Below are 14,518 nucleotides of genomic sequence, written 5' to 3' on the forward strand. Positions count from 1 at the left end.
CATCATCATCAACATCGTCATCATCCTCCCACTCCTCCAGGACTTTGCGGTCAACTTCAGGAGAAGGAGACCTACGGCCCCCCGACCTTAACGGAACGGCGGCTACCGCCTCCTCCTCATCAAAACGCACCGAGGAACCCCAGTGCACGGTTCATTTGGGACCGCGCGTCGCAGAAGACATGGTTCACAACAATTACTTAAAGCAAATTAAAAAGTTGATAAGTTTTTTTTGGTTTACCTTGAAGAAAAGTGCTACGCCGACGTAAAAATTCTGAAGATCGGAAGAGAAAGAAACACTTGAAGTTCTAGATCTAGAAAGAAGAAAAATTTTTGGAATGAATGAAATTAGTAACCAATTTCACTTCAAAGATCTGGTATTTATAGGCCAAGGCCCGCAAAGGAGGACCAATCAAAGCGCAGCCCATGAAGCGTCAGCCAATCAACGAAGAGACACATGTCAGGCATGCGTACACGGAATGTCAATCAACGCAACAGTTGAACGTCAATCAACACAACAGTAACCAAGCGTCTTCAACACGCCCCTTCTTATCCCTTTGCCTATGCATCTTCCTCAGCAAAATCCTAAAGTATCTGTTCTCCGCCGGCAATATGACTAACCAAGCTAGGTAGCACCGGCCGGGGGCAATCAAAAGCACACCGGCACTCTCAACCTTGGGTCCACCGGCCAGCAGCATCTTCTCTTCCACATTTGATGTCCAATACCCATCCATGTGGAGGGGGGATATGGTACGGCCTGTACAGAAGTAAGCCGAGGGAGAAGAAGCCAAAGTAAAATTTTCACTTATGCAGAATATACGCTCAACATACATCGGAGCCCATACCACGGCATAGACTACGCTGGGGGCAAATTGATGGGGCATATTCTGCACCCGCTGACCAAGTCAACATATTGAGCGAGGTCAAAGATATCCACACCGATCAACGACTTTAAACAAAGATATCCAGACGGCCTATCGGCCAGTCACCCCGTCTCTCGGCCGCTAACTAGCCAGCCGGGAGACACATCCGCGTACTCATATCCAAGACCCTTCGGCATGGAGTCAACTGGGCCCTTCGGCCTGACAGGGGTCCCTCGGCCGAGGTCAGATCAGTCTTTCCACCTGCTAGCCACTTGGCCACTACGTGACAAAAGGTGAAAGTCTATAAATACTCCACCTCTCTCATTGAGAAGGGGATCCAGAATCTAACCTAAGAACCACTTAAATTGGTATTATCTCTCTCATCTCTCTACAATTCACATCATCAAGCAACATACTACTTAATCACAATAAGTTCACTGACTTGAGCGTCGGAGTGAGTACGCTTGGCACAAAGCCAAGCCCTCAGTTTGCTCGTTGTTGCAGGAGAAAGCCGAGGAGAGCAATCAAAGCTAGAGGGGGCATTATTCGACAAAGCTAGCGTGGTAAACAAACCTACTTCGGAATTCATACCCGGAACAAATATGTAACTAGAGGTATGAACAAAAGAAAATAAATATTAATATATGTTTATAAAATAGGGTTATTTCATAACAATAATCCATCCTATTGGTGGTCTGCAATAATCACTCCATCCTATCAATAATCCCAATTAAATCCAACCTAAGCACCATACTTTTCTAATAACGAACCAGCTGATATTTTTTTTAAGTTTATGTTGGAATATTTGATAGTTTTTGGACAACCTAGCTGGTATATGTGATGTTTATGTGTAATATTTTCAAGTGATGAATCATGTACTTGGTTTATTTGATACACATAAACATAAAAAAATATCAGTTGATTCGTTATTAGAAGGTATGGTACTTAGGTTGGATTTAAATGAGATTATTGATAGGATGGAGTAATTATTGCATACCACCAATATGATGGATTATTGTTATGAAATAACCCTATAAAATAAGGGGGCGTTTAGTATGGGAAAGAGAAAGAGAATGAGATAAGAAAGGGAAATAAGGGGCAAGGTATAGAATTACCTTGAATTAAACTTGTTGTTTGATTATGATCCTGTAAGGGAATGGTTTATTCCCTTATTTCCTTTGTGCTATACTAAACCAACCTGTCACTAACCTGCTCCCCATATAATTGGAAATATCATATGAATCGACACAGGCCACCCCGGAAATAGGTGACAATTTACACAAACACACACACGTCAGTTTCAATAAATAAACATACGACACAACATGATAGATGAATATGCAACATGCCAATGATATGAATGAGACACGATCATACAATCAGCAAGCCGGTACCGGGACAAGCCCAGACGTACCCAAAACCACTAGTGCCAGGGACATGCCCACGACACCACACCTCGTAAATAGGTACCGTAACATGCCAAGACGTACCGAGTCCGGAAGCCAACCGGATCCCCTACCAGACGTCGTGCCTCAACCCCACGAGTCTCTCCATACACAAGTCATTAATGTGCACAACCCTCTTAGAGTGGAAGCTCCAAGAGGCAACCCAAGCGTAAGACTGTCTCCCAACCATCTTATCTCTCTTTAACAACAAGTATCACCACTAACAATTTCCAACCACCACATATATCACAAAATGCATCACAATATGCCGTTATGCCCATTTTACCATGAATATGCATAACTCTTACCAATTGTGCTTCTTTCTCATATATCATAAATGTCAATCATACAACATACTCATGTACATCAACAATCAAATGTTATAATGCGAATCCAATGACATTATGAAACCAACACTAATGACTCATCATCATATTATGAAGAAAACCCAACAATGCCATGAGACTAACAACAACTATCCACAACAATCATATGATAATGCAATAACAACACAATAAGGGCACATGCAACCATTTACACTTATTGAAATTGAGTAGGATTAACCTACCTTTTAGCATACTCCATAAGCCACTTGAAACCACCAAGTAATCCACTTATACAACCGTCTCATCCTACATAATTACATCATAACTATCACAATTAATTACCATAACAATAACAATACTAATTAACCTCTTAATTACCCCGCTTAATTAGTCAAAACTCTAATCACCTTCATAAGACAACATACTATAAAAGTTAGGGTTTACTAATTAAGAACAAGGGAGAAAGAATAAGAATATACTTACAAATGTCAACAAATGACCAAGGATGAGAAATGGAAGGCAAGTTTCCAAAAGTGTGGGTTAGATCTTGAAGATAAGGTGTAGAGTATTTTGTGAGGTTTAGAGGGAGATGTGAAAATAAGGTAGGGAGTGAAAATGGGAGGAAAATCTGAAAAAAGTGTTTAAAGAATGATAAGGTTCACCTACCAACTCACACGCGTAAGCTGGACAGCGACAAGGAACTCGATCGAGTTATCGGTGCACTCAATCGAGTGCCGCTCCACTCGGTCGAGTGGCCCTATATCATGAGCTGTCACCCACTTACAGATGTCACTCGGTCCCTCACTCGGTCGAGTGAGGTACACTCGGTCGACTCGGCCGAGTGAATGCCTTAAAAACTACGAGGTATTACAAATATACATACACACAAGGTATAGTTATCGTCCTTCCTAGCTCTAATGACCATTGACAACATGTATAACCAAAGGAGCAACACTAATGATCAACTATAATGGGCATGGGAAAATCGCACTCCATGCATAAATCAATTCCATTTCAAATAAACGAGTCACAATATCTTGGGGTATTGGCGCGCGATACAACAACTAGTGAACTTAAAAGATTGCAGGTTTGCTAAATTAAAGCATAATTAAACACAAAAAAAAACATCAATAACTAAAATTTAAACCCAAAAGATAGAGACAATATCTTACCTTTAAAATTGCAGATGATAAAGATGGAATCTTGGGTTTAATGCTTCTTGATAATGACGGATGAAATTATGAAGCATAAACCCTAATTTTTTTTTTTTTACTAATGAAAAGGAAAATGAAAAGAAACATAGTGAAAGTTGTGGGAGAACTGGAGGGTTTTGATCAATTAAAGAGTTTTTTTTTTTTTTTTGTAAATAATTCATTTTCTATGTGTAATAGTCAAACAGCCTAGTTATTAGCCACATCAGCCCACTCATGCCATGTCATTCGCCACTTAGAACACTTAACGTCCAATTTAGACGGAATTAGAGTTAACTAGTTTAAAACCCGTGAACTTCACGGCTTGTTTTATAGTTAGACGATTACCTTCAAGTTAATTCTCTGTATATATTGTTACTAAACTGAAAGTTATATTTACTAAAGTCAATCTTATATAAATATAAAACACAACTAATTAGAGCTGATTTGAGTATATTAGAAATGGTCATGTGTACAATTCTTATGCCATATTATTTTAACTAATTGATAAGTTATGAGTTTAATTTAAAACATGATTGAGAATAGACCTGTCATATTTTGACCCGACCTCACCAATTTTTTCAGGGTAAAGACCCTAAAATCTTGACCCGTAACTCGTTCGACCTGAAGCTGAAATGACTTGTTAATTTAGGGTGAAACCCGACCCGAACAGGTTAACCCGTTGCCTCAAAATAAATCAATATATTTATTAAAGTATTAATATTTATATATTATATTTGAAAAAATTATTAAAAAAAATTCATTTTAGTACTTTAAATTTCAAAAAAAGCAATTTTATATAACTTTTATAACCTTTAATAATAAAATAATTTATAAAATAACATTATTTCTATAATTCTTTCAGTATAATAATTAATGTAAAGATTGAATATGATTAAAATATTAAATATTAAGTATGATTTAGTTTATAAAAATATTTTTCTTGATTATAAAAAAGCGTTACATACTAATTTGTGACATGTATTGTGACTCTAACCCAACCCATGAACTTATTCTACAAAATTAGGAATGATCAAGGTATTCAATTGTACATAATATCAATCAATATATTAGATTTGCTTTGGTGTTTAGTAATAGCATTTCAATGCTTCCATGTTGGATGGGGATACGATAGTTAGGAGTCAGGACAATACCATTTTCGGATAACTCTACTACTCTAGCATGTAGAGTTTGGTTGCTCATGTTTTTTTTTTTTTCAACCGGGTTATGGTGAATGCCATAGATGTGTTTTTTTCGAGCTATTTTGGTCATTTGAGAGTTTTTTTTGCTCCATTTTTGCTGGTAGGTAAGTCGAATTTTTGTATGATTTGCTTAATATTGGTGTAGAAATGTACTTTATGATAGGATGTATTTATATGTTTTTTCATAATCATTCATCTCAAATCGTTTATTTCTGAGAGGGTTATCATCAATCATACGAAATTATAAATGTAAACATTTTTTTCTCCAATCTACTTTCATGGTTTTTGTGATTATTTAATATATCATTTTCCTTCTTATATTGCATATTTTCATATTTCAATATTTCATATTTCTATTTTGTTTCCTTTTTTTTATCTTAAAAGGTATTTAAAGAGGTAACAATAGTAATAATTAATAACAAAATAATTTGTTTCCTTTTTTAGTCTTATTCTTAGCTTAATTGACGCCTGGTTGTTTGTTTGATGTATAGGACTCTTGACATGATGTCATGTCAGCTTTGATTGTATATTACTCTGCCATGTCAGCGTAGTAGATAGGAGATTAATATATAGAATGATGGTTACGGTAATCAAAATTAATTGATTGACTTGAGGGTTACCAAATTCTTTTTCTAATTTGCAGGGTTATTATGTGTGATTTGAAAAGGTTCAAGATCACCATATAAAAAAAACCCAAAATATATAGACGAAGGTGTTAGAGGAATTAGAGTTGTTCTTGGTTCTATAACACCTCTATTCTTCACTTACTGCAGCCTGCTATCGATAGATTTGAAATTTTGTGTAAATTACCAATTTTCTATTCATAGGTATATAACATGAAGTTTATTTAAGGGAGTGATATTGCCACTGTGATGTTTACTAATGCCACGACAAGTAAAGGAATTTGCACACAAAATGTATTGCTCATGCACTCACAATGTTTGTGGCATAAGCTTATTGATCGGGTCGTGGCATTGTGCTTGTCCTTTATTTAAGCTAACAATTAGTCTCATTTTAGACGGGTATATCTATCTAAAGATGTACACGGGTTAAATATATCACCATTTTAATAATAAAACAACCTCCACTATCCCACTTGTTTATCTTATTATAAAAGTGGTGACATATTTGACCCGTCTACAATTTTAAACGGATAGTGTCCATCTAAAATGAGATTTTGCGTTTAGCTAATTGAGTTTAAAACATACGGAGTACTTCGTAATTAAGTGCCAAAATTAGCAATAAGTGGATTATACAGCTGATGTACTACATCAGATGTTATAGTTTTTGAGCATTAAGATAAAGTTTTGGAGTTTTAATTTAAAAAATTTGAGTTTTATTATAAAAATTTTGAGTTCATTTACTTAATCATTAATCTCAAAAAATTACATTATAACTCAAAAAAAAATTACATATAAGCTCAGAAAAACTTGATTTATAACATCATAAAACTAAAATGTAATTTATAAATTTTATAGAACTCGAAAAAAAATACACAAAAACTCAAAAAGTCATTAAATATGAGATAGTACATGAGTACATCTGATATACAATCCCTTTTCTCCAAAATGAGCTGTAAAAAAAATTGAATTTTAACAATATAAACTCAGCTCATCCGAATGGTATGGTATTTAGTACTCCGTATTCACCAAGCTAAAAGACACCTAAAGTTGCAGGGGTGCAGCATTAGAGTAGAGTTGGTTCAAAACTAAAGCCACCCAAATGGAAAAAAATTGTTTGACAAAACAAAAAATCTGGTAAAAAAAGAAAAAGAATAAAAAGAACACTATTATGAAAATGAATGGCCTATAGAATAATTATTTACAGAAACTCCTCTAGATAACAAATACTGATCCAACAAATAGCTCCCTGAACTCAAATTCTTGGAGCAAGCCAATTTCCACAACCACACGAGTCTCCTTCTAACACCACAAGACACCGCACATCATTTTCTCTTCTTCCTCAAAAGTTCAGCTGCTCGTATAAAAATCTGATCAACTTCATCAAATTCCGCCAAGTCAGCATTCTCGATTCTCTTTGGGTCCATAGACATGAGGTGCAGACCTTCCTTCTTATTATTAGCCGGAAATTTGTCGAATTGGTGCAAGTAAAGAGGCCGTTCAGCGTTCCCCTCAGTATCTGAATCTGTCTCAAACATATCAGATAGGTCTTCTGATTCTGAACCCATTCCACCATCACTCATGGAGCCATCCTCCTCAACGGTATTTTTATACTGATCCATGAGTGCTTTCAGCTTATTTGAAGGTGCTAATCCTGAGTTCGGAATGGCAGCATGATAATCATCTTCCGCATCGACTTTGGAGACATCTTGAGGTTGTTCAGAAGCATGATCCCCTCTGTTTTGATGTTGTGCTCGGAGTAATTCAAGCTCCTGCTCTAGCCTTGGTATATACCTTCTAACTGCCCGCAAAGCATCCCTGTGTTTGGATTTGTCCAGGGCCTGCATAGAACAAATGAACATCCAACTACTGGTGGTCACTAAGACAAGCTCTTTTCCAAAAACTGGAAATCATATTATATGTGAAAGCCCATAGTGAAAATTGTGTCGTGGATTAAATCGGCTGTCTGCTATCCCATTCTACCTCATTGTTCCTGGTACTAAAAATTAAGAAAGATGGCAAATTATCTACTCTCATATTAGCACCTACTTACTTTTACATGCTTATCATCCAACACAACCCGTCCAAACCACCACTCACACAACCCAAAAACTACTAAAACCCAGCCCCAGCCCCAACAACCCGTGGATTTCTGCCCCAAATACCACCAATCCAACCCCAAAACCATGGAGTCCATTCCCCCACCCGAGAAGGGGGTGGATGTTTAAGGATTGGCGCGGGTGTTTAGGGTGTTCGTGGAAGTGCAGTGTTCCAGATGGTGGTTAAAGATGTTTCGGGTGAAGGGAGTTGGTGTGACTGCTGGTGGTCGGTTGGGAGGTGCAGGAGAGGTGTTTTGTATGGAGGAATTAGTAAGGGCCTCTGGGGTTGGGGACTTGGGTGTTAAGAGAGCGTCAGTGGGTAAGGGCACTCTTGTCCATTCATAGTCAACTATACGCTCAAATAAGGAAATAGGAATGAAAATGTGATTAAGGCCAACAAGGAAATAGGGAAAGTAAAGGCTCGAAGAAGGAAGGGAGAGGCGGATGATATTGAATAGAAGGGAAGGTTGACAGGTTGAGGGAGGGACGGAGGGTTGAATATATCTAAAACTTGTAGGCTCACAGCCTTACCCCAACTTTATAAGAAATAAAAACTATTTCAGAATGATCCATAATGAAAATTGCATGAATGGCTTCCTCAAAAAAAAAAATTGCATGAATGGCAGCTACTTTAAGAAGAAAAAAAGCAAAACCAAATTTGTGGGACATTTTGCTTCGTTCATCATAACCCAAAAACAAAAACAAAAACACTATGTCTGACTCCCAAGAGTACATGAATCATAATAATTCATTGAACAACTAAAAACACATTGTGTATTCCTGCTCAAAAAGATGTCTGAGGTAACAGTAAGTCTGACTCCAAGAGTTCCATGACTCATACGTCATACTAATTCATTGAATGACTAAAAACGCATTATGTATTCCTGCTCAAACGATGTCTGAGGTAACCGTAAGTCTTGGACTCCAAGAGAGCATGACTCGTAATAATTCATCGAACGACTAAAAATGCATAATGTATTCCTGCTCAAAACGATGTCTGAGGTACATCCACTTTTGTAATATAAATTCAGGTATTTTCGATCAGTTTTTCTGTGCGAGTGCCAGGTCTACATAACAGCTACGACAATAATGGAGACGGTACCATCTATAAGCAAATACGTAAGTTGGGGGTCTGAAAATAATTGTACTCTAAAAAAATGAATTACCTTTTTCCTTGGAAGGGTGACTCGTGGTGACATTATTTCTGTTGGCGGTTGAGCATAGTTCTTTCCCCTGTACATGATTATTGTGTCCTCTTCTTGAATATCAAGTACAATCCCACCTGTTAGTCTTGCTAGCTCAGTAGCTATCTCCTTCACTTCCTCTGGAGTGAATGTCTTTACAATTACTTGTAGCGTTTGGTGTTTCTTCCAATGCAAATGCATGTTTAGAATTACACCCTGGTAAATCCCTCGCCGACCAATTGGGACATAATTCTTGCTCTTAAGACCCATCTTCAGGAAATAGAAATGTTCTTCAGGTGTCAAGACTTCAGGATCATGAGTAGTCTCTGACCATTCTTTGGGTTCCAATTTCTTCAAATCATCTAGAAGTTTTGCTTCTTTATTGCGAGCCTGTAAAACAGCTAATTATGAACGAAGGAAAATTTCTCACATACCCTGCTGGCTGCTAGGCATCCCCCCTTACTTCTAGTTTCATAAAAGAAACACACACACACACACACACACACACACACACACAAACACGCGCGTGCGCGATAAAACCAGGCTCGTTATGAAGCTAAATATAGCTTAGCTCATTTCAGCTGGAATCTGAGGGAAAAATCAAAGCAACTACTCAGTTAAGGTGGTTTATTGTAAAGCTGCACATTATCAAATCAAATATTTCTTCTTTTTGAGAAATATTTCTATATGATTTCTACGTAGGGGTAGAGCTGCTTGATGCAAGACTTTTTGAAAATTGAATACTTAGGGACTATGAGACACCATCGATCAGAGTTAAGAACAAGAGTAATATATATATGGAGGTCCATCATAACATGATCAGATAATAATTACAGTTGTGATCAAAGGCATACAAATAAAACATGTCCACCGAAGAGGATGAACGCTACACAGGTGATGAAGATGCTAACTCTGTTATTGATCATCAGTTTTCTGCTATATGTCAATTGTATCCCAGGTGATGAAGATGCTAACGCTACACAGGTGATGAAGATGCTAACGCTACACAGGTGATAACCCTCTCATGTATCCCAATTCACAACCATACCAGAAGATTTAAAACCTTTTCACACAATTAGGAAAATGATCTCCACTTCAAATATCTTCATTGAACCCAAACCAAACGAAATGCAACATTTCATAACAAACAGGAATACCATCATCTACCGCTACATCATCATCAATATTTAAATGTTTGATGCCAAAAGTACAAGGAACAGTTGAAGAATGTTGGGGCTGACCTTATTCAGTTTGTACAGAATCTTTTCTTCACTTGTCATTCGTTGATACTCTTTTTTCTTTTTATATCTGAAGTGCTTGAGCCACCGGACGACAGCTCTTTTTCCCTTTAGTTTTTTCCTCTTTACCTTTATAGATGAATCCTGAGCAGCAGGGCGACTTTGAGTTTGCTTTGTATTACTTTCATCTTTATTAGGTCCTTTCGGAAAGGGAGTACTGTGGAAGCCATGATGGTGTGTAATAGATAAAACATGGAGTGGCCCAAATGCTGGATCTCGGACGAAAGCCTTGGATAAAACACCATGGAAGCTACTATAGAATGAGACTGTGATCATACATACTGACTGAGACTATTTATTAAAGTTTAAGCCAAAAATATACTCCCTCCGTCCCGGTCAATTGTTGTCCTTTGGTTTTGGCACAAAGACCAAGGAAAGAGGAAGAGGCCAATTACTAAATGACAAGTGGAACAAATTGAGTGTGAATGATGAAATTGTTCATCAAGTTCATTCTTAAAATAGAAAGGACAACAATTCATTGAGACACCCCGATATGGAAAAGGACAACAAATGACCGGGACAGAGGGAGTAATACGTAACACTAGAATCGAATTAAGTGGTCATGGCCAATAATGCTCAAGTATCTAGTGTTGAGAATAAGGTCCAACCCACATTAAGGATCCCACGTTAGAGAATAAGAGAAGAGCATTCCACTATATTTAGCAAGAGGATACTCCGTCTATTGTGAATTGGTTTTAGAGTGAAACCTCCAGTTGATGAGGGTTATCGATATCGGGGTCAGTCGGTATATCTTACTTGCTAGCAAAAAGCTTGCACATTTATTCATTTTATACAGCATATGAATGAAAGAAGAATAAAAAAAGAAGAAGGAGAGTACAAACCAGGGTATGTGAAGAAGGGAGTTGGGATTTAAAAGAGGAATTGATTTGATAAGGTAATAGAATGAAGAACAAAAGAGGTTCCTTCTCCTCCACATTATCGAATGTCTGCTTTCGTTCTGAGTGTCGTCTAGAGGGGCGGCGGCCTAGGGCCCAATCTAGAAAGGGGTCCATTGTTCAGAGTTTTAAAATAATAATAGTGGGTAGGAAAAGAAAAAAAATCTAATTTAGTAAAAACAAAGCAATGCTTTTCTAATTTCTCACCCTCTACCCTCTTTTTTTTTTTTCTAAGACCCGAATTCCCAACTCTTTTCTTCTTAAATAATTGGAAATTTAGAATTAAAAACTCGTCTTCTAATTCCTAAGCAACGGTTTCTTAATTTCAATGGCCCAAGATATATGATATATGATCACTGATTGACTGATTGAGTCGATCATAACCTTAAAGCTTTGATTGAGATGGTCTTCAAAGGTGGTAGGGTGAGGCTCTTGATAAAAGTTAACGCCTTAATTAAGAGTTAATCTTCTTCCACTACCACCACCCTTAATCCACCTTTCCAAACCCACTATTAATGTTTTGCCGCAACTCCTTTGATCAACCACCGCCAAAATTATTGGCCACCAGCCTCTTGGCCAAATTACCACCAAAATTGCATTATCTCACTACTAAAATTCGACCACCACTCCTTTGGTCACTATTAAAATTCGGCCACAACCCCTCATGGTAGATATTATTTTTAAGCGAAAGCAGCAAACAACTCGCCCAAAACCCGGCATGGCTCATCCCAAAATCCACAAAGCCTCTTCCGCTACACGAAAGAATTGCATTATACCCACTCCAAATTATGACAGTATCCTTCTCTCACTACCAATTTCGGCCACCATCTTCTTATTCTTCTACTGGATTTACCCCAAAAGAATAAGAGGACAATTATCTAGAGTAATTAATGCATTTTTTTGTAATTGGAAAGGTATACGCAAAAATAAAATTCAAACACCACTGATTTCACTTGCATTAACTAGCACATGTACATTATCCCTGAAAATGAAATAAGCAAAGCTCAAAGTTTAAAGCATTCATTCATTAACTAGCACACTCTTCGACAAATCATCATCAGTAAAATCAGACGAAACATATGAAATTAAGAACAAATTAATATCAATTGAACAGCAAATTAATACAGTACTAATTTAAGGGCAAATTCGTTTGAATAGAAAACTGAATAGCAAATTCGTATGAGATTCAATTCAAATAAGCATATGAAATTAAAAACAATAAAAAGATTAAAATCATACTTACTAAATAATTGATGGATTCGAATTAGGAATAAAAAAAGAGGGATTTATCCTTCTTGCTGGTCGTCGTCTTCACCGGTCACAATCGTCGTCGGCTGCCGTATAATCTTAGTTTATGGTTAGAGGTGCGTTTAGGGTTAGAGCCTAGAGGTGGGTTTTGGCCTTTGGGTTCAACTGTTCAAGGAAAGAATTGGGATTTTGGTAAACAAAAGACAGTAAAATAGGAGTTCACTAGTTTTAAACCCGTGTAAAAAATGCACGAGTCCTAATAACAGATGCTATTATTGATACATGATCATATAAATGAGTGTTATTAAATGTGCAATGCCGTAACATTATAAATAAGTCCATAATTCAAGATTTGACGTAATATAATTTCATAATTTCAATAGCGGTTTTCATTCTGATGACATAATACGGTTTTTCATCAATAACGTAACTAACCAACATATAACGTACGTATAATTAAAGAAAAAACAGTTTTCATCTACGACAATGGTTTTCATCATTAATGTAATTAAAATAATCGATTCAATCTATCAGTCGCTGCTTCGAACCACTATCACGAGGATATCACCCTGGTTGGGGCTCGGGGACATTGCACGTAAGTTGTATATGTGAGTAGTATTTTTTTTCAAGATGTGCTTTTCTAAAGCATGAGAGTCTAATATCTCTTTGGCTCACTACCACCGTCACCTCCATCATCTCTCCAACTCCCCTCAAATATTAAATAAAAATGAAAATCCGTCCACTCTCAATTTCATCTTATACCTTCATTCTCACTTGGAGGACTCTTTCTATTCCCTTCAAGTTCCGATTGGAAAATCTCTCACATCAAATCTGCCCTCAAAATTTCTTTCACACCTCATATAACGACATTTGCAGTCAATTATCGAAATTATATGTATGATACAAAAAGATCGAACTTTATTTATTTCCGACTATTGATTTCTTTAAAATTGATTTCTTTTTCTTCCATGCAGTATTTTTTTTTTTTTACAGTAATTCACTGTTTTTCTTTTTTTTTGTTTTTTTTTCACTATTCTTCAATTATTATGAATAATTATGATGTCTTTCAAACCTTTTTAAAAAAGTTATTTAAATATTGTTGTCTTTAATTATTTCTATTTTTTAAGTATTTTTCCATATGTTCATCTCATTCAAATTTAAAGGATTTGACTTTTAACATTAAAGCTAATTAAAGTGAATAATCGGAAGAACTTCTTGTAAGTATGATACGAAACTTATATAGTTATATTTCCTCCTTTTTATATTTCTTTGCATTTATTTTAAAGTTTATTTTTTTTTCGATTTGGAACGGGAACTTTTTCAAATCTACTTGTATTATACTGGTTATGTTATATTTAGTTCTTTTTTATATTTGCTTTCATTTATTTTAAAGTTTATATATTTTCGATTTAAACAAAAAAAAAACTCTCTTACGGAGTATAGACGGATACCATTTTCCCTCACAAAATACCCATTTGCCATAAAGTGGGAAGCACATGAGGGTGCCCCACCTTGTCCTCCCTACCCATTTTATTAGAGGTCTTTACCCGTCTGTTCGCCCCACCCGTCTATACCAAGACCTATTAACGGAGTAATCTATTTTCTACGAATTTTTTTTTATCTACCTCTACTATATTGTTTATGTACGAAAATTTAAAAAAATGACATATCAATATATTTTGTTGTTAAAATGTTAAGAAATAATATACTCTGTATTTGTGATGTTGGAATATAATAGTTATACTGATTTTTTTATTATTTATTTACACATTGAATTTAACTACTCATTCTGGATGATTAATCAATATGCATTGTTCACATTTTATTTGTTCAGGTTAGAAGTAGGAGGACGATTATTTGAAAATTTTATTAATTTTTCGTAATTGTAATTTATTAATGTGTAATTGTATAATGTATGATTTTGTGTAAATTAATCTTAAGTAAATAAAATTAAGATGGTAAAGAAGAGTGTAATTAATTATGTAGAGATCATGGTGGTCCCCACGTCGAAAAAAAAAAAAAAAAAAAAAAAAAATTGTAACAGCCAATAGGAATTCTTTAAAGAACCCATCTTTTATACTATGTAGATTATAAAAAAACTGTAAATATAGATTAAGTTTTAAAGTAAAGTAATAAATTTTCCTTTTTTT

General features: G+C 35.9%; 1 protein-coding gene across 6 annotated transcripts; it reads right to left on the minus strand.

The window, feature by feature from the left end:
• Positions 1–6,793: 6,793 nt before the first annotated feature.
• LOC141637549 (putative CRM domain-containing protein At3g25440, chloroplastic) lies at positions 6,794–12,546 on the minus strand. Of its 6 annotated transcripts, none has more exons than XM_074447036.1 (5): positions 12,364–12,541; positions 11,067–11,221; positions 10,168–10,474; positions 8,909–9,316; positions 6,794–7,484 (listed from the first exon to the last, which is right to left on the minus strand). In XM_074447036.1, the coding sequence occupies exons 2-5, from the start codon at positions 11,159–11,161 to the stop codon at positions 6,969–6,971; spliced, it is 1,326 nt and encodes a 441-aa protein (XP_074303137.1). In that variant the 5' UTR covers positions 11,162–11,221; positions 12,364–12,541; the 3' UTR covers positions 6,794–6,968. The 6 variants fall into 6 exon arrangements, with proteins under 6 accessions (XP_074303137.1, XP_074303136.1, XP_074303140.1 ...); XM_074447035.1 differs by having other exon boundaries at positions 10,168–10,477; XM_074447039.1 differs by having other exon boundaries at positions 10,168–10,452; positions 12,364–12,539.
• Between the last annotated feature and the right edge of the window lie 1,972 nt (positions 12,547–14,518).

Source organism: Silene latifolia, unplaced genomic scaffold, assembly GCF_048544455.1.
Source record: "Silene latifolia isolate original U9 population unplaced genomic scaffold, ASM4854445v1 scaffold_119, whole genome shotgun sequence".
NCBI classification, from domain to species: domain Eukaryota; kingdom Viridiplantae; phylum Streptophyta; class Magnoliopsida; order Caryophyllales; family Caryophyllaceae; genus Silene; species Silene latifolia.

Coding starts and splice junctions, on each gene's coding strand:
- LOC141637549 (XM_074447035.1), bottom strand. CDS start 11,161: ATGTGGAGGAGAAGGAACCTCTTTTGTTCTTCATTCTATTACCTTATC. Junction 10,478..11,066: donor TCCCTTCTTCACATACCCTG/GTTTGTACTCTC, acceptor CTCATTCTATAG/TAGCTTCCATGGTGTTTTAT. Junction 9,317..10,167: donor TTCTGTACAAACTGAATAAG/GTCAGCCCCAAC, acceptor GCTGTTTTACAG/GCTCGCAATAAAGAAGCAAA.